This window comes from Penicillium chrysogenum (assembly GCF_028827035.1).
Source record: "Penicillium chrysogenum strain IBT 35668 chromosome Unknown utg000005l_segment0_segment0, whole genome shotgun sequence".
NCBI lineage: Eukaryota > Fungi > Ascomycota > Eurotiomycetes > Eurotiales > Aspergillaceae > Penicillium > Penicillium chrysogenum.
Genome location: NW_026622753.1, coordinates 5,917,401 through 5,936,853, shown reverse-complemented (window position 1 = coordinate 5,936,853; position 19,453 = coordinate 5,917,401). Strand labels below are relative to the sequence as shown.

The 19,453-nt window shown below is 48.6% G+C and overlaps 8 protein-coding genes across 8 annotated transcripts; 4 read left to right on the top strand and 4 right to left on the bottom strand.

Annotated features, from left to right (window-relative positions):
• Positions 1-367: 367 nt before the first annotated feature.
• On the bottom strand, positions 368-880 carry N7489_010642 (uncharacterized protein; the record flags this gene model as incomplete). Its single annotated transcript, XM_056716391.1, has 1 exon — positions 368-880. The coding sequence occupies one exon, from the start codon at positions 878-880 to the stop codon at positions 368-370; it is 513 nt and encodes a 170-aa protein (XP_056564013.1).
• Positions 881-4,590: 3,710 nt separating this feature from the next.
• N7489_010641 (putative ABC transporter) lies at positions 4,591-9,235 on the bottom strand (the record flags this gene model as incomplete). The annotated part of the gene is made up of 4 exons (XM_056716390.1): positions 4,591-4,620; positions 4,688-8,157; positions 8,217-8,774; positions 8,851-9,235. The coding sequence occupies 4 exons, from the start codon at positions 9,233-9,235 to the stop codon at positions 4,591-4,593; spliced, it is 4,443 nt and encodes a 1,480-aa protein (XP_056564012.1).
• Positions 9,236-11,402: 2,167 nt separating this feature from the next.
• On the top strand, positions 11,403-11,716 carry N7489_010640 (heavy-metal-associated domain-containing protein; the record flags this gene model as incomplete). Its single annotated transcript, XM_056716389.1, has 2 exons — positions 11,403-11,490; positions 11,565-11,716. 2 exons carry the CDS (start codon positions 11,403-11,405, stop codon positions 11,714-11,716), a joined length of 240 nt encoding a protein of 79 aa, XP_056564011.1.
• Positions 11,717-12,061: 345 nt separating this feature from the next.
• N7489_010639 (uncharacterized protein) lies at positions 12,062-12,510 on the bottom strand (the record flags this gene model as incomplete). The annotated part of the gene is made up of 2 exons (XM_056716388.1): positions 12,062-12,292; positions 12,346-12,510. The coding sequence occupies 2 exons, from the start codon at positions 12,508-12,510 to the stop codon at positions 12,062-12,064; spliced, it is 396 nt and encodes a 131-aa protein (XP_056564010.1).
• A 473-nt stretch (positions 12,511-12,983) lies between these two features.
• Positions 12,984-13,745, top strand: N7489_010638 (SIMPL domain-containing protein; the record flags this gene model as incomplete). The annotated part of the gene is made up of 1 exon (XM_056716387.1): positions 12,984-13,745. The coding sequence occupies one exon, from the start codon at positions 12,984-12,986 to the stop codon at positions 13,743-13,745; it is 762 nt and encodes a 253-aa protein (XP_056564009.1).
• A 595-nt stretch (positions 13,746-14,340) lies between these two features.
• N7489_010637 (thioredoxin family protein) lies at positions 14,341-14,909 on the bottom strand (the record flags this gene model as incomplete). The annotated part of the gene is made up of 4 exons (XM_056716386.1): positions 14,341-14,493; positions 14,552-14,633; positions 14,690-14,768; positions 14,867-14,909. 4 exons carry the CDS (start codon positions 14,907-14,909, stop codon positions 14,341-14,343), a joined length of 357 nt encoding a protein of 118 aa, XP_056564008.1.
• A 773-nt stretch (positions 14,910-15,682) lies between these two features.
• N7489_010636 (uncharacterized protein) lies at positions 15,683-17,302 on the top strand (the record flags this gene model as incomplete). The annotated part of the gene is made up of 1 exon (XM_056716385.1): positions 15,683-17,302. One exon carries the CDS (start codon positions 15,683-15,685, stop codon positions 17,300-17,302), a length of 1,620 nt encoding a protein of 539 aa, XP_056564007.1.
• A 967-nt stretch (positions 17,303-18,269) lies between these two features.
• Positions 18,270-19,091, top strand: N7489_010635 (uncharacterized protein; the record flags this gene model as incomplete). Its single annotated transcript, XM_056716384.1, has 1 exon — positions 18,270-19,091. One exon carries the CDS (start codon positions 18,270-18,272, stop codon positions 19,089-19,091), a length of 822 nt encoding a protein of 273 aa, XP_056564006.1.
• Between the last annotated feature and the right edge of the window lie 362 nt (positions 19,092-19,453).

Below are 19,453 nucleotides of genomic sequence, written 5' to 3'. Positions count from 1 at the left end.
CTATTTATCCGGAAGGTCTTCAATGTTCCCCATGGCTCTTTCCTACAATCGCCATCAGGGAAAGCAAAACCAGATCGTAGATGCGTAGAATAGTAATGCCTGTACAACACCTCCTAAATCCTCAATTTTCTTCAAAGTGCCAACCACAGAAGTCCCCCAAGGCTGTCGTCGAGTTGCTGCATGAAATCCTTTGGCCGATTAAAATGACAGAATCTGGTAAGCCGCTTTTTGTTTGTCATTCTTGTTCTGCTGGACTATGACCATCACGTTTGCAGAACTGGTCCGGGTTAGGGCTCGAAGGTAAAGTACCCGGAAAGCTTATCCCTATTACTCTGGGGATTGTTGTTTCAAGTATATATATGCATGTTTACTGATTTTGATTACCCATAGGCTCTTCCGCCCACCCAACCCTCCAACCTCCTCCCACCCCCTTCAACCACATCAAAGGGGCATAGTGGGCCATAATCAACGGCCCAGTTGTGCAAATGAGCGAGTTCTCCATGTATGACTCGCCTACGTTTCGGTTGACGCAGCCCGAACAGTCCCAAAGTGCTCCGAGTCGTGTCTGATACACCCCATAGGTGGCTTGGCCCGCGAAGCCCTCCAAGCCCAGCACCAGAGTGTTCCGACATCGTTCCCCGTCTTTGTGGTCCACCACAACGTCGTCGCACCGGATTGTACGGTACACCACAAGACACGACCCGTCGTTGATATCAGAGACCTCAACAAAGCGTCGCAGCTGGACGTCTACCCCATGAGGACTCAAGATGAGATTATTCAAATGTGCCGGGGAGCACAGTTGATCACGGTGCTCGACACCTAGAGCTTCTTTTATCAATGGCGCGTTAAACCGGGGCACCGCGAGAGGGCTGGCCGTCATCTCCCACAGGGGCGTTGTCGTGGCTGACGTACCGCCAGTACCACCCATCCGCCCTCCCAGCTCCTAGGCCGTCCTTAAGTCCATCTCTGATTCCACCTCCAGCAGCCTCCGACATCGCCTCCAGCGCAGTAATCCGCTGTCAGCCATAACTATTGGCCACTCTGAAAACTGCACCTGTGAAGTTTGCTCCGATCACCGGGATAACCTGATGAATCCGATGGAGCGAGGCGAAGTCTGAATTGTAAGTAAGAAGTACACTTAAGCATTAACATGCCTGGCAATGGAAAGGACTAACATTGTATCTAGATTTCGATGAGCCGTCAATGCCGAAAGCCTTCACTTTTCTTCACTTTTTTTTAACTTCTACAGTCTTTCCATTCACTTTTTCTTTACTTGAATATACATAGCGGGAAATCCACTAGTTCAGGTTACCTTTGTACCATGGTGAAACCAACTGTGACGTGGGGCGCAGGAGTCACCCTATATATGCAACCTTTCAATTTCACGCATAAACCACTGTCAACCGTGATGGGACATCCGTTTATGTTATAAAGTAATATTCGGTCTAGTAAAGTATACAACAGTCGAGGAAGTAAAACCGTGGTGTAGCCGTAGTCAGCTCACTACCTAGGTAGGGTTCGTCTTTGACGATGTTGGATAATGTCACATTCTGCTTAGTTCCTGTAGCATGGTAGTGTCCTCCCTCCTTTCATGAAGCGGAAAGAAAAGACATCGTATTCCCATCACGCTTCCCGTGTGTCTGTTTCTCGTCACTTCTGATAGATAGGTTTAGGAAAATTGCAGAAGCCTATGTCGTCACTGGCCTCGATTTAATATACCCGTCATCCTGACGATTGCTCTGATGATATTATCTAGCCGACTCCCACAGGTACCTACCCATCCAGGCTGATGTCTGGTTTCCTAGGTGTCAGGCCTCACTGTTTGCTAGCTATATTAGCTAGCTATCTATCTCTTCCTTCTTTTCTCCCCTTCCCCTTCTGGCTTTGTCAGATCAATTTGGTATGGTGACAACGAGGCTGTATGCCTTAACGTGCTGATTGTAGAGGCAAAAAAGACTGACCTCGAGTCCGGCGTAGCCCAGGCCCTAGGATATATGGGTGAGTATCTAACGATGCCTAATATATTATATATCAGAAAGCTAACCTGTTCCGAAGGCTGTATCCACCGAGAGCGCAAGAAGCTCCCCAAAAGAGATTGTACTATCTATGGCATGGCCTCGAACGGGATTTGGTTCTCATTCCTTAAGATCTCTCACGATTCCAAGGTGAGATTTTTTTATGATTTTTTTATTTTATTTATTTTTTTTTTTTTTCGAATCATTTAGACCTAGGATGTGAGCGCTCACCGAAATTGGAGCTGCCTCTCGGAATGCTCGTTTATATGCTTCGCCGGGCGGCTATCATGTATCGGACGAAATTAACTAGTGTGACGGAGTTGGAAGGCGGTCTGGGAAAGGCGGTATAGTGGGGTCCTCATCAAGAGCACCCACTTCATTCGACATTATCTCCTAGCAAGCATCCCTATCCAATGAACAGTCTTTAGGCCTGCGGGCTCCGTTTATTATTTGTCCGTAACCCTAGTCTTTTCCATCCGTGGACCCACCATTCCAACATTCTTGAGTAAACGATATCTGAAGATGGGCTACTACGTGTGGGGTGACGAATCCGATGAAGAGCTTGAGCTAGAAAGCTCTGATGATATCTGTCTTCTTCAAAGATACCGATACTCTACATTCGCCAACAGAGACACTCCACCCCCGTACCCCACCGACCTAAAGGGGCTATTGCAGACAGAAGTTGCACTTCGAGAGAATACTCAACGCTAGATAGCCTTGAAGGAGAAAATAGAGGAACTCGCCAAGGAAGACACCTACGCGACTGTCGTTCAAGACTTACAGGAGGAACTGTTGACACTATCGAAGGAATATTGGACCTTAGAACGACGTTGGTGGGAGATAAGGTCTTCGTATTGCGACGGTCCACTGACCAGAGGTATCGAATTCTGGCGTTCACAGCCAAAGTGGTATATGCATCGAGTACTTGTGGAAGATTGCGTTGGGAGAGGAGGCTGTTGTGGCAGAGACTGTGGATGCTGTTCTCATCGCCAGTCAGAACGGAAATTTGCAGTTGGTCATTGCACCGTGGAATGTTCTTGTTGCGAGAGAGCCCGGGGGTTTGCACTCGACCCTGAACAGAAATCCCAACTCCGCGAGACCTTCAAACTTGATTGCAACCGTCCACGTGCATGGTATTACGATCGAATGAGGACCGCTTCTCTGCTGGGGTTGATGGCCGGTAGTTATGAAAACCCTTTAAATCTCATCGTTGACGTGCCGCCAAGATACACAGCTCCCTCTGAGGAATCGCAAGGGAGCAAGTGGGAAAACTATTTGCGGGGATCTTCACGCTAACTTTTTCTAAGAGTAAGAGCCGGTCAACTGCTTCAGAAAGTCAGATTTGCTGCTACTGTTCCGATTTTTGTGTCGCTGTTATACTAAAGGACGAGGTATCCAGGGATATAGTGGTACTAAGAGAGAATGGAGAAAAGATATATATACCTGTCATCATTGCTCTATCTAGCTAGCTTTGGGAAGGTATAGCCACCCAATTCGGTTCATCACCTCCCTCGCCGCCGTAGGTGTCCCCCAGGTAGTCCTCCAAGGCCACATGAACCTTACTTAAGTCCGTCCCCCGTTGTTCCTCCTAAAATGCCTTCGTCACAAGAGCTTGCGCAGTGACGCCGGCATTGCGGCCAAGTCTGGACTATTAAATGTGCGGAAGCAGACGGTGTAAACACTGGTTCGATCTCTTCCACAAGAAAAGAAAAAGCGAAATAATACTTGTCGGGCGCTGACAGCGGATATACGGCGTCTTATTATACGAGTACCTAGCCACAGCCAGAACACGAGATAACCCTCGCCAACGCACTTTCATTGTGCCGAGCCCCCTTTTCCCTTGCTATCCTGGCTAACTGCGGTGTGTTCTAGATTGGAACGCAGCTCTGTCGGGAATGAAATGAAACGGGTTTGCGCAGGTGGCCAAAAGGGGTCCGAATCCAGGGCAGACAGTCAACGCTTCAGACCATGCCTACAGGCTAAAATAAAGATTATAAGGAAGCCTAGGGACCGCAGACCGGATTATCAATATGACACTCCTATTTCTTGAGAAGTCGCACCAATATTCTACATCGGTGCCTGCTTACAGACCGCCGTCAAGACACCCCTTCTAAGAGCTGTGTATTGGGCCCTTCGCATAGGTTCTTCTCTCCCCGTATATTCCCAGCACCCCTGACCCGACTATCAAGACCATGGCGTGTCTTACACCTCACACTCTCTGAGTTACCACTGCGAATAATGTAACTTGTCGTTGTTCGCTCCTGATATGGTTACTGTCCTGGAGTTCATTAACTGGGGATCCATCATGAGATACCATATCACACTTTTCTCAACCCCTCGCATACAATTAGATCATGTATTTAATATCTTAATATCATTGAGGGAATATGAAGCTACTGTGTGGACCACTCGAGTGAGGAATTATCGATATTATGAAAAAAAAAGCCAGTACATTTTGAATTAAATTTTAAACACATATCGCGATTTAGATGGGAAAAATATTCTACGCAAAGATACTTTATAGTTAGTCAATTTCTCGACGGGGGTTAGCAAGACCATATGCCGCTGCACATGTTTATCGCCGGTTGAAGTTCAAGAAGCGAGACTGTACCAAAATCAATCAGCATCGCAATCACAAAGATAGAATCAAGGTGGAGAATATCTGCACTTACCGCCAGGAACAAAATAATTAGGTTGGACACAATAAACGCAGCAAAGATACCCAGATCCCGCCATCTGTTATCAAAGGACATATTGAAGGCCGCGTAGAACTGCTCTCCGACCTTGAACGCACAGTACTTGCAAGCTTGCGCTGCATCATCGACAATATATCCATTACCACCGCGGTCAAAGAACGGCTTCATGTACTCGCCACAGGTGAGATTGTCCGGGGCATTGAAAAGATTCAGCTCCGACTCTGCGCAAACCACATCCCGACCCTGCAGTTCTGTCACGACCATTCCGCCGATCAGACGAGTGAAGGGGTCGAGATCGTACAGCCATGCGCGCCAGAAGCCTGGCATCTGAGGCTTGGGGATTGCAACGCCACAGAATAGAGAGAAGATAATCACGATCGGTGGGTTGAGCTGAGAAGCGATGAAGCTGTTCGGGGTCAGAGCTGAGATCATCTGGCCCAGAGTCACGGAGAACATCTCTGTAATGAGGATTATGAGAAATTGGTAGCCGGCGCGGTTGGATTCGGTCTGGAAGCCTGGGATGTAGTACAAGGGGAGGAAGAAGCAGACGGCGCACAGGACACTGTAGGGGATTTCGGCGACAACCATTGACAGTGCGAAGGCAAACTGGCTGTAGGTTTTTGATGCGGATTCGCGGTAGAAGATTAGACGTGCCATATCGTACCGCGGTTGAACCATCTGGAGAATGATGGCTGGGAGGACGGTGACGTTGAAAATGACGAAAATGCGGTATTGCAGCGAGGATCGAGAGTCATCGAGGTTTAAGAATACGAGACCCGTGATAATGGAGATCACAACATGAGTGTAAAGCCTGGTGAAACCGTAGTTCCTTGAGCGCCAGAATGATAGATGTGTTCGCCGACCGACTACCTTGATTTGGTGCCAGAGAGGTGAAGCGTACTCCCTATCCACCTTGTTCTCATCATGATTGTCGCGAACGGCCTGGGCACGACTTTGCTTGATCTGGATGATCTCCTGTTTGACTTGTTCCAGCTCAGGAGAAGTGCGCCAAATGTCACCCCAGTCACGGTCTCCAATCCGACGTGTTTGGCCAGCGCCGATGGCATCAAGCATCCACTCAGCCACATTAGCATCCTCGGGACAGTGGGCTTCATTACGACTGAAGTAATCCAGCAGGATCTGGGAATCATGGCCAATGTCACCGTGGTAAATGCATTCACCTCCTCTTTGGAGTAGGAGCAGACGATCGAAGCTTTCGAAGAGGGCGGCATTCGGCTGATGAATTGTGCAGAGAATAGCCTGGCCTGCTGCTGCTAGCTTCCGAAGGAAACGAACAATGTTCCAGGCAGATTGACCGTCCAGACCAGAGGTAGGCTCGTCCAAAAACAGAAGCAGCTCAGGCTTCGCCGCCAGTTCGACGCCGATTGTGACCCGCTTTCTTTCCTCGACCGAGAGACCGGTTTCAGGTGTACCAATAATTGCATCTGCCAGGTTCTCCAGTTCCAAGAGGGTCAGGATCTCTTCCACGTAAGCGTACTTTTCCGATTGGGGTGTCTCGAATGGCTGGCGCAGATCCGCAGAGAAACGCAACGCTTCTCGCACAGTCTGCATGTCCTCGTGGACATCAAGTTGCTCCGCGTAAGATGTACCTCTTTGGAACGAGGTGCCTGGGGGCTTGCCATCGACCAGGATGTCGCCGGTAACCACACCAATGTTCTTTCTGGCTGCCAAAACGTCCAGCAATGTTGTCTTTCCTGCGCCGGATGCTCCCATTAGTGCGGTCAACTTTCCAGGCTGAACATAGCCGTAAACAGAGTTCAGAAGACGTCGGGTGCCGGATGGCACAGGTACTTCGTAAGAGACATTCTCCCAGGTGAACACAGACTTGGAGGTAATATTGAGGTTTGATCCTGCATCAGTCTCCAAGGTTTTTGCCTGTCTGCTTGCTTTCTTCTTCATCAGAGACTCATTTAGCTCTTTCCGCTCGGCGTTTTCTTTCTGGTAGAAAGTGATGGTTTTACCGCCTGCACCGAATTGACGTGTCTCTCCAAAATATAAATTCGAACCCAGGAAACCAACGATCAGCGCAATCATAATGCCGAAGTTTCGCCAAAGATCGCCATTAAGGTAGCTGAAGGTTTGTGCAAGGTACTTGGAGCCTGATATGATGGCGGACCCAGGGTCACCTCCCGCTAGAGTACAAGCCTGGTGCGCAATGTCGGTATAACCAGGTCCAGTTGGCACGAGTGAGTCTTTCGTACATGTCAAAGTAAGGTGCCTAAACTCGTTGACCATCAACGAAGCGAATCCGAGGCCAAAGGGGTTGATGAAGTAAATCCATCGCAGCCACACCTGAGCGCCAGACCACTGGATAAGATATCCGGACGTCAAAACGAAGAAGGTGATAATGACGGATGCGAACTTGATGGCATAGTCGAAATCAGGACATAGACATCCAACAGTTCGGAAGAACACTGTCATGGTAACATATCCCTCGAGGATAATCAACACAAATATAAAGAACGCGCCAGCATCCAGAACCAGCCCGCACATGAAGTACACGATGATACTGAATACGAGGATTCTTGCGACGGCAAACGCAGTATCCACAATAATCTGCGCAATAAATAGTGCGCTAGGTCTGTAGAACGTGAACGAGCGGTGCTTGTTAACAACTGCGCGGCCCATCATTGTGGCTGCAAGTTCGGAGAATGCTTGGAAGCCGTTGAACAGCAGACTGATGAACAAAAGACCTCCTCGAGTAAAGGCACCGGCACTCGTCTTGGGTTGATCAAGCCATACAGTACCCAAGATGATGGCAATACCAACAGAGGTAACCCATGAGACGGTCAATGCAAACTTGTCTTGCCATTTGAGGAGGAACTGTCGTTGCATCAAAGCCCAGGTTTGCAGGTGGAAAGGGATTGAGTATACAGATGATTTGGAAGTAAACTTGCGCTTTGCCTCTTTGTTGGCGATCTCAAAGTCATCGTAGATTTTCTGTTCCTTCCGAATCTGCTCGCGGTAAGATTTCATTTCCTGGTCTAGCGTTTCACTGAAGACCGATTTGTCAAAGGCTTCGACTAGTGCTTGTGGCGTGGAGGGCACATCGTCGGCACTTCTTCCATCCTTAAACTCCCTCTCGAAGGGGTCAGTGCATCCTGTCAAGTAGTCGGGAGTGGTTTGACGAGGCTTTTCGCGGAACCCGAGGTCTTCGAAATATGACCGTGCTTCGGAAGTAGGACCAAAGAATACTTGGCGGCCGTTGTCAATCACGAGGACCTTGTCGAACTGCTTATAGATATTTTCGGACGCCTGATATAGTGAGACGAAGGTTGTTGTCTTGTATATATTGGTCAGAATCCGCAGGGACTTGGCGAAGTCGAGGGCAGTTGAGGCATCCAGACCGCGAGTGCTGTTATCCCAAGCTAATACAGTCGCAGAGGTGATCATCATCTCTGCAATCGACACACGACGCCGCTCACCTATGCTAATTAGACTCTGTTCCCATGGAGCTGCTCCACATATAAAACATTCCGCTTACCTCCAGAGACACCACGAATAAACTGGTTGCCAATCACAGTGTTGGCAGTGTGCTCAATGTTGAACATCTTCAGAAGCAAGTTGGTCACTTTCTCTTTGAACTCGGCTTTCGACACACCAAGTGGGCGCTTTCCGGGGGTTTTGGTGTCGAGCGCGAATCCAAGGGTTTGTTTCACAGTCAAAGTAGGCTGGTGAACATCATCCTCTTGATTGTATACGGCTTCTCCACGGAATCTTTTGGCGAACGAATCCGAGTCAAAACGACCATAAAGGACCTCACCATCCACCCCGGTGTATCCAAACCGCTGGTTCGCGATCACTTTGAGGAATGTCGTACAACCTGATCCGGGCCGGCCAAGGACCAAGACCATCTCACCGGGACGTGTGAGACCCCGGAAACCCTCTAGGATGTTGTACTCTTGGCCTTGCTTTCTCCAACCGAAGAGGTCAATGAGTGTTCCTGGTAGATTGAGGAAATCGACGATTGCATCTGGGAAGGTTTTGATATATGTCTTGACGCCGCCCATTCCACGGACTGTCAGGTTGTCCCAAATCACACCTAGGACAGTCAGTACTTGTTTTCTTTTTTTTTTTTTTTTTTTTTTTTCTCTCTCTCAATGTGAGGGTCTACCAACCAATATGCTTGTCTTTGATACCAGCTTCTTCGGAGGCGGCACGATCGCCGCGGAGAGTTGTCTCCAGATCCCATGTGTCATCGGATGCAGTAGAACCCTCGGCCTTCTCGATATCTTTACTGGTGACTCCCTTAGATACCCGTGACTCTTGTCTGGATAATCTCTGGGCTTGGTGCGAGATGCTGGAGAATTGTTTGCTCAGCTCCGAGAAGTCCTTCTCGGCGGTCGTAACATCGACACCCGTCTGGAACGTATCCGCCGGTGTGTTGGCGATGCGAATTTCTTCCAGCTGGCGTCCATAGCTGTTTGAATCCAGGGTGTCCACATCTGATTTGCTGCTGGTTTCCGCCATGGCCAGCTTGTGGTCCGACTCGATGTTTGCCATTGGAGATCTTAAGGTGCGGGAGAGTTAAGTTGTGCCGAGGGCCGATCCCATATAAACTCTCCGGCACGTCCACGCTCCCCCAAGAGTGTGTTGAATTATTGGATTATATCCCGGGGAGGTCCAAAACAAAATAAGAGAGGTAAGATCCTATCAACGTTTGAAGCCCCTGAAACAGAGCGTTTAAAGAAGGAGGGGGGAAAAGAAGCTAGAAGAAAACAAAGAAGCTAAGCCCGAACGGTCCTTGGTATAAGTCGGGTAGTATCTCAATGGCCAGCCCTCTAAATTTTTCAGGGATGGTGAAAATAGCGGTCTTAGATATTTTACTTAGGTAGCTTTCAGAAGAAAATTGTGTCCAAGCAGAATCTTCCAAAGCCCAAACAAATGTGGGGGCAAACCTCCAGGGACGGCATATTCCGCGGTGGAGTGACCAGATTTGAAGATGCCAAGCAGACGGGCACCTAAACGGGGTTAAAGCGTAAAAACCCAGTCAACATGACTCGCGATGACTCGTTACTCGTGATCACTCTGCAGCTATGATTATAAATTCAATCGCATTTTGCAGAAGATCTTGTTCTAGAGCAAAGGGTTCGGAGCGTTTATCGATCTAGGGTTGTGGAGAGCCAATTAGTGTCCTCCACTTTACGGAGTAGAGGCAAGGACAATATAACTGAACATGGATAGACCCTGAACCGTTCATCGAGGTTGGGAAAACTGGCTTTCAATATCGTGGTTATGATCCATTTATAGAGAATACGAATCAACTGCATGCTCTCCCTACGCATAGGCTTGTACAGAGTATGTACATTGCAGTTTGGCATCAGAACAATATTTTCGTTAAGGTATCTATGTTGTAGATGCCTAGTGCGCATTTGCATTTAGGCAACTTAGTAACCTTGATTCAGAAATATCAAATTGAGGAATTACTGGGCCCTTTATTCTGTATCAGCACTCATCTGGTTAGCCCCGGGATATCTTCGGCCGGCATATCTTGGTCTGCCATGTAGTGCCGTAAAAGGCTAACATTTCGAGAAAGGTAACATACATATCCTTGGAAGCATCAGTCCACGGAGTAATAAACCAACTGATACATTCGTGGACGGAACACCATGTCATTATTGGGAAAGCCCGCGTGCAGGACGTGCGCCACCGTGCGTATTCGGAGTTTCTAGACCAATCAATGCTCTCAATATTTCCACAAAATTATCCGTAAATATGTCGCTCCATATATTCTACTATATTTTAAGCGGTCGCAATTTCCCCAGTGGCGCCGATTTATAGGGGTCCCGCTGAGTATTTCACAGCATCCCTAGGTAGGATGACTTCCACCGGATGGCTTGAAATAAAGGCCCAAAAAGGATTAGTGCAACCACGTGATAGGTGGGTCACTTTTTATCAATCTATCCATTTATTCCTTGATGGATATCTACCTTGGTACTCCGTCCACTATTGGAACGGGTGACTAAAAACTACAAATTTATTTAATGTTGACAAACCATTCATTTCGATACCAAAACCCCCAAACTCCTAACATGCACCTTTCTATAATTGGGGCCAATGTAGACGATGGTATGGTATGGCAACGGGGCGACGAATCCAGCGCCGACCGATAAAGCCGTCATCCAAAACTGCCTGTCCTCCAGACTGACCTAACCTCCGGTCAAGTGGTTATCCACTATGTTCTTGGCCATCTGCATCACCATTATAGAGACCATACTCATGCTTACCGGAGTGCGTGCCATTATAGGCCACGGCAGCTGGTCCACTCCACGCCAAAGAAAAGAATTGTCTCTTGATGATTAACGTCGTAATACAGAAGCGCAGCGAGCAGCCCACAGTATAAGCCCGCGATAAAGTAGCTTGGTCATATACGAGACATGATGATGAATGGACGGGGGTTGCCAGTTGCAAGCCGCAAATCGCACAATTCGCGCAGTGGGCCGCACCGAGACAGGTAATATCAATCGAGGCACTTTACGCACAAATGCCGCACAGAAGAAGCAACTGGATGGAATAGAAAAGAATAACAGACATGTTTCCGGCATAAACGTTGGTTTCAGCAATTTGAGTTCAGCTCTGCTAAGATATATATACTACCAAACTCCTCTATGTGTCTATCCCGCTCTCCCTCTTTCCCTCCCTCAATCTCCGAAATCTCACCTTCGAACCAATGCCGGACCATCAGTACAAGTTCAACGTCCAAATGGGATGCAGCGGCTGCTCCACGGCCATCAAGGAAGCTGTGGAAGCCTTGACCGGTGAGTCCTAGTGCTGCTTTTATATCCGGTTATAATTTTCAGGACACTGACATCTTCACTTTTGTACGGTGTAGGGGTGAAGGATTCTTCTATTTGCTTTGAAGAGCAGACTGTATTCGTGGTGGCTGAACCTTCTCTCTCCTACGAAACCGTTTTGGGGGCTATTAAGGCGAAGGGCAAGAACGTGCGCAGCGGGGAGGCTGATGGAGTTGCTCAGACTGTTTAAGGCCGTTAGAGGATGTCAGTCATTGCTGGATGATATAGTACTTCATCAGTTCCAACTTCATCGGAATCACGAGCGATGAAAAACACGTCCGTTTAGACCCTGTCGGGGAAAGTCTGGGCGTGCTTCTGAGAAGCGACAACATCATCTACGTTAGCCTGCTTATGAAAATTAGGCTATTTATGAAGAAGAGCGTGCACTGTAATTTTTCATCTGCCGGGCAAAATTGTGCCATGTTGATAATCCTTCCAACATGGAGTCGATGCATACTAGTGCCATGGAAAAACAAAAAGAAAAAAGAAAGAAAGGGATTTCACATCCTTCATCCAGAAACCCCGTCGTCGGCTCTTAATGATGACAGCTGTGATGCCCCTCGCCATCGACCTTTCCCGCCCGATTCACTTGCTCCCAAGCCGACAAACCGACACAGATCGCAATGCGCCACAGCATTCTACGACTGAGCCCCTCGCGCCACACGCCCCATACAAGAGTCAGAATGGAAATCGCCAGAAAAGCGTTTCGCAGTTTCTCAATGCCAGCCGTGGCCACCGAACCCGCAAAGAGAAAGTCCAGGACAGTCTAGAAATTTAGCACACGCGTTCAACAGCCTAGTAACCTGGAAAATAACATACTGGCAGCCAACAACACGAGGATGAAAGCAAGGCAGATCCTTCCGGTAGATATTTGACGACTAATTGCACGAGTTTTTGTAGAACGGACCCGTCATCATGGTCTGGGTTAGACTTGGACGAGAGTTTGTCTGAGGGTTTGTCTGAGGTGCAGTCGCTGCATGACATTTTGAATATATGTGGAAAATGGCCCGAGAGAAAATGAAATGGAGTTTTGAAGCAGTACTATGGGTCTAGGTCCACTGGCCCATAGATATATGTCTGCGCGATTTTCGCGTCGTCGGAGAATGCACCCCTGTACACTATCGATATTCCCAATGCAAACATGTCAAACACACCAAGAGATCGTTAAAGTTGGGATATGGCACTTGTCTATCACACAGACTTGTCCAAGCGATATTCTGAGGGTTATTTATTATTAGAGAGCAGAAAATCCACGGATGCAAACAGTAGATGTACACAAGTGCTTGTAAGGCGAACTTGCAAGGTCAGTACCCCGCAATGCGGCCCCGTCAACTGCCAATAATAGCCTCCAAGGCGTTTTTGGGGGTTCCACTCTCAGGTATTAGTGGGCACAGCTCTGCCTCTACCTAGGTATTCGTAAACAAGACAACTTCTCTTTCCCAACCTTCAAGACAAAAATGGCCCCACTCAAGATCGTGCTAGACGGCAGTTCGTCCACCACACGCCAGCCGGAACGAGCTGCCCTCAGCTTCGTCGTCAAGGCAACTGGGAAAAACCGAGAAAGCGTGTCCAAGGAGGTCACCGAGACATCTAACGAGATCAACCGGCTTTTTAAAGACCTGTCGCCCAAAACGGAGACCGGCGAAACAATCAAAGGCTCACCAGTGACCTCTTTCTCTTCCACCTCGCTACAAACATGGTCTCAAGTACCGAGCGATAAGTCGGGCAAGCCTCTCCCTACTGTATACCATGCGACTCTGTCGCTCAATGCACTCTTCCAGGACTTCACCAAGCTTAACGAAGTCGTTGGGGGGTTGTTTTCTTACCCCAACATCGAGATCCAGTCCCTCGAGTGGTGTCTCACCGAGGTGACGCAAAAGGCTCTGAGTTCCGAATCCCGTGAGGAGGCAATGCGCGACGCCGTCAGGAAAGCAAGCGACTATGCTAGGGTCATTGGACGAGAAGTCGTTGCGGTGGAAATAAGGGAGTCGGCGGGTGGAGTACAGTTTGGAATGAACACTGGACGGTATAGTGCATATGCCCAGCATCATCTGATGATGCAGCAAATACAGGCACAACAGCAACAACAGGCGGCTGTCTTTCCCTCTGCTTCCAACATGAGCTCGGATTCAGGCGCTCCCATGGCACTTGATTTGAGTCCGCAGTTGATTCGCTATACGAATCAAGTGCAAGTGGAATTCCAGGCTGCAGATAGTTGAGAGACGTTGCCTTGGATATTTTGAAGGTAATCTTGCACTGGATATGCTCTTGCACTAGGTATGCTTTGTGATTGCCAATTGTACTTTCCATAACTTCATATTATTTTTGAAGGGAATTAGAATGATATTGGCCCTGGTAGATTTAGAGCTATACTCGAAGAATGTCGTTGACACCAGTTTTGAGACGTCCCGTTCATACATCCTAGATACTCGCTAGGTGCCTGTATCTGACCGTCCCGGCCTCTAGGCCTCCGGCCCATGCTCTGTTTCACTCTGTGATCAGAAGGCGGCAAGTGGTAGGGCACTAAAGTAGAAACCATCCCACGCGGCCTGAGGTCCGCTGCATATGTATTAATGGCTAAGTCGGTGTCGATCCGGGACGCTCACAGTGACCCGTATCTCGATGTGCGCATGGTGTAGCTTCAATTAATGCATTTACTTGCGTAGGATTAAGTCACCGTTTCAATTCGTGATTCGTGAGTTACACTGATTATACCGACAAATAACCATACAGTTCCCCAAGTATACGGGGATCGATGCCTCCACTCCGAGATTCTCAAAGGCTACCGATAAGCCAAGACAAAGCGCAAAGCGTCTATGCGGATATTTCCTTAATCTGCGCCTCGAGTTTCTTCATGTCGCCGCCAACAACGCGGTTGACTTCCTTGCCATCCTTGAACACCACAAAGGTGGGCATAGCATTCACGCCCAGTTCCCGTGCGACACTTTGCAGCTTGTCCACGTCCACCTGGATGAAACGAACGTTTTGGTACTGCTCGCTCAGCTTGCCGACAACGGGGGGCGACGGCCTTGCAGGGTCCACACCAGGTTGCGAAGAAGTCAACGACGACGGGGCCGGAGGAGGTGAGGGCTTTGAAGATGACTTGGCTGTTGGGCGGATATTAGAATTTAACTTATTGAGCGCTGGAGCAAGTACGACTTACTTGTCGATCTCGGTGACCTTTCCGTGAGACATGGTTGCTGCTGAGCTCGAGTTGCGTGACTTAAAGAAGAGGCGGATAGCTTATGAGGGGTTAGTGTTTGGTTGTTTGTTTCTGCTGGAGGTCTTTCAAGGGTGTTTTCGAAGGTTGAGATGGAAAGTGGTGCGGGGAAGTACTCACCAATGTATATCGCAGTGAGAATTAGGACGGTCTTGAGCTCCATCTTCAGTTGTCGTTCCCAAGTTATTTGGTGGAGCGTCGTGTTATTTGGCGTGGCACGTGACATGGCACTATGCCCTAATGAGAGGCACGCGATCCCGACATTTGAGGGGGAATGATTGGTCTCAAGTAGGTTTCATTTGAAAATGTCTTACTGTGATCAAGCTAAATCTGGGTCTCGGGGATCTAGTGAGTTTAATGCGACTGCAGCCACCAAAAGCGTCTACCCCGGCCGGACAAGAGTAATCCGCCGCATGAGAGGCCTTGTTATATCTTTTTAGATGATCTTATTTTAGGACAGCTTTTCTCGCGGCTCAGTTTTATAGTAGACGGGAGAAAAATTTGAAAAATATTAGGAGATGCTGATAAGCTCTTAATATATAACAGGGGACACACAACGAGGATTAAACCTCAGTGGCATTAAGCTCAATAAGGTCCGAGGGTACTTAGTCCCTTGACAAGCTAACTTGAATTAACACATCGGAAACAATGAAATATTGTATACATCCTAGTTACAGGTATGATATCATCTTGTACGATTGCTCTAGTTCATGCGATTTCTGCTTCCTCCATAGGTATCTTAAGGCTGGGAACGAGCAAGCCTCCCGATTGGTGGACTTCATATTTCACATTCCTTCTCATAATTTGTGTATACTTTGGCTCTGGAATGCAGCATCCAGGAGCTCTCGCTAAGAACTCCATACCTTCATCGTCAATGGTCATGACCTGAACGCAGCTAACAACTCCCTAATTTTTCATACTCAAGACCCGTTGGAAATGAATTTGCAGAATCAAAGACCGAAAATAGAGCCCGAGTCCAACTCTAACGACATATGCGCCAGTTTCACCGTCCAGCCCATTACCACAAGTAATGCTCCGAGCACGACCGGATCGATGTTACGCCTCTCCTTATGGGTCTCGTTTTCCGCATGGATCTCGAATTTTGACAATGGCTACGCCGGTACGGTCCTTATCATGCCTTCTTACAAACACGCATTTGGAAGCTGCGAGCAAGTCCTAGACCCGAACACCTATGCCAGCATCCAGTATTGCTCACTGACGCCACTGCAACAATCACTCATCAGCCTCAACTTCCTGTTCATTGCCATCGGAGGCGGGATTGCGGGCGTGACAGGTCAATACATTGGACGCAGGGGTTCAATCCAGGCTGGATGCACATTGGCTATTATCGGTGCTGCTGGAATGCTTGGCACCAGTGGAAGCTTCTTGCGCTACATGGTGTGCAGATCGATCAGTGCTGTGGGTCTTGGACAGCTAATGGCAGCCAGTGTCACGTATGGCTCCGAGTGCATCGTGGCCAACAAGCGTGGGCTGTCTTTAGGATTGTATAATGTCGGGCTTGCTGGGGGGAATGTTGCTGCTTTTGCGGTGTGCGCGGGTTCTGCTCATCTGGAGCCGACCAACGACTGGCAGTGGAAGACACCCATTCTATGCCAAATACCCCTGGGAGTAATTCTTGGTGCTGGGATCCTGATGCTCCCTGAGTCCCCACGCTGGCTCATGGGACATGGCCGAGAGGAAGAGGCGCGGATCTCGTTCAGCGTGCTGTACAATCAGAGTCCATATTCGCCGGAGATCACCGCGCAGATTGATGATATCAGGACAAACCTTGCAAACGAGCGTGAAAGCCTAAAATCTGTTTCGTTCTTTGATATTTATAGTAGGAAGCATGTCGGTCGCACCTTGACATCCGCCATGATCATGGTTGGAATCGCCATTACTGGTATTCAGTTTGTGCAACCGTACGCTACACTATTTCTCAAAGGAGTTGGCATCAGCGACCCGTACCTAATCAATGTCATCATTGGCTTGTGCATCCTAGGAGGATCGTTTTTTGGCCCGTTCATTGTGGAATACGGCGGGAGGAGAGTTGCCATGCTTTCGGGCTACATTGTCATGGCTGTCTGTATGCTAACTCTTTCATCTGTGTGCACTGCTCTTGGAATGGATGAAACTGCTGAGATAGTGACGGTTGTTCTTCTGTGCTTGTGGGCTTTTGTGTTTGGTGGGACTATTGCTGCTAGTGCTAACCTGTCTTCTGTGGAGATGCATAGCGTCTCACTTCGCACCTTTGGCCAAGCCAACACAACAGTATTCTATGGTATTTTTGCCTTTGGTGCAACGTTTTGGACGCCCTACATGTTAGGCGCGGCCTACGGGGACATGGGTCCCAATGTGGGATATTTCTATGCTGGGGTCACCGCGGTCATTGGGATTTTGACTTTCTTGTTCGTACCAGAAACAGCTGGGGTTACACTGGAGCAGATTGATGAGGGCTTCAATTCGGGAATAAAGGCATGGAAAACATCACTACCCAAGAATAAGGCCATCGCTTCCCAGAAGCGGAACATGGCAGGTGGAAACGTCGGAGCTTAAGGAATGCGCCGAGCCATGCTCAAATAGCCGGGATATCATATAGATAAATGTGCAGACTATGGTATATAGCTAAGCACTACTAGGTACTATCAGTGAGGCTACCTAGTTTCAAACTTGCAACGGAACTCCTCAAATGCATAGATGATATGGAACAATCTACATGGAGTGCAGGGAAGCCAACTATCGAACATGTCCCCTGAACCGCAGTTATGGGATGACGTGTACAAAATCCGTAGGAAAGATCTTTACAATACGTTCAGATTTCTGGTCTTTTTGCAGCTTCATTGATCGCAAGAGCACCAGGCACGTGACATTCTGGCCCTAAGGGACGCACGCTTTTCGTTCTTTCCCAGGACATTTTGCCTACTTCGAAGAAACGGCAAGATAAACAATATCTGATCAGATTTAAGAAGATGTATAAGTGACTATAATATGGCTTACAGGTCTGCAAACCAAACCCAAAATGCGTGGTAGTTCACGGCGTTCGGGGCATGGAGAAAGTGACTGGACATGCGCGCCAGTACATTTTCAGTTGAAGTTATATCAATCGAAGATACCTCGTTAGCCGAGCCTTCTAAAACGATATTTTCTTGGCGTTCAAGAATGGAAAGAGCGCTTATTCATGACAGTTGAACTTTGTAGAATGAGAGTACCTGGCTTCACCTACCCCGACATAAGCGTTATGTTATGTTGACTCTGCGCGATTGCTATCTCATTTGTCCCATCTTCGGAAGCAAACGAAGGCTTTAAATTGATTTCTCTTCTTCCTCTTCTTCCTTTCTCTCTTTCCTCTCACATCCACCGCGGACACTTCTTCAGTCAGATAAACATACAGTTCTATCTGAAAGCACCAACCACAGTGAGCTGAATTCATTCACCAGGCAAAACACAATGATCTGATAACAATATCTTCTTCAAGTCTACAAAGCTCAGTCACCACGCTCATCTTTGCAATCATTCCTCTACCATGTCGTTCTTCACCGACCACCCTCGTGCCGGCCGGCATGATGCCGAGCCTGAACAACCTCGAGTTCCACGCACTCAGGTCGCTGATTTGCCCAAGCCGACTCAGGTAACCCTTCTGAACATCCAGAAGCTGAGGCCAGACTCTAGTCTTACAGTCTGGGGCAATGAGGTCCTTCATGCCTTGCGACCTTTCAAGCTCGATGCACTTGTGGACAGTGATCTTCCGAAGCCCCACCCAAGGGACGACGACTACCAAAAATGGAAGTTCTGGACACTCGCTGTTTCGCGCTGGCTGTACAATCAGGTGGATGCCTCGCTCCAACTCAAAGTGAAGGAGCACCCAAACGAGGTCACCTACGCCGACGAAATGTTCAGCACCATCAGGCGGCTGAGTCTGCCCAACCAGTCGAAGTTCCTTGCGCGCGAGCTGAGGAAGTGGGAGGAAATCAAACGTGGTAGCTTCGCCACGGCTGCAGACTTTATCATGGCCTACCAGAACCAGTTCAACCGTCTGAAGACAGAGAACCATGAGCCCTCTTGCGACTTTGCGCTTGACCGACTCTTGAACGAGCTGCACGGAGAGGTCTTGAAGGCTCCCTACATTCAAGAGGAGTTGAAGGATCTGGGACGCCCCGTCAACTATCAGATGTTCGTCTACTACTGCAAGGTCATGGTCAATGAATCCCGCAACCCCAGCATCCCGGCTGCTGAGGCTTCCACTATGGGAGGTGACGGAGAAGGGCGAGGCCGAAGCCGTGGACGGGATATCTCTTACCGCAGCTGGAGACAAAGCACCAAAGGACGCGGCCCGGCATGGGAGTAGGTGCTTTGTTGTGGACTAGCCCGACCTCGCAACTAATGAGGTCGCGAAAGATGGGCACCACACCTGCACTGAATGGATTGGAGAATTTTGTGATGTTGTGGACTAGCCCGACCTTGCAACTAATGAGGTCGTGAAAGATGGGCACCACACCTGCACTGAACGGATTGGAGAATTTTGTGATACTACGAAAGAAAACCCAAAAACCCAAAAAAAAGGGTCCTGGCTACAGTCCTGGTGACATTCAGACAGGACATAGCAATGAGATCCATTGTCTCCCTCATGATTCCCACTCCGTAAGGTAGCAATAATTAGTATTTCACGTTCCCTATTAGGGGATTTGACTAGTTAAGACTGCAAGAGTA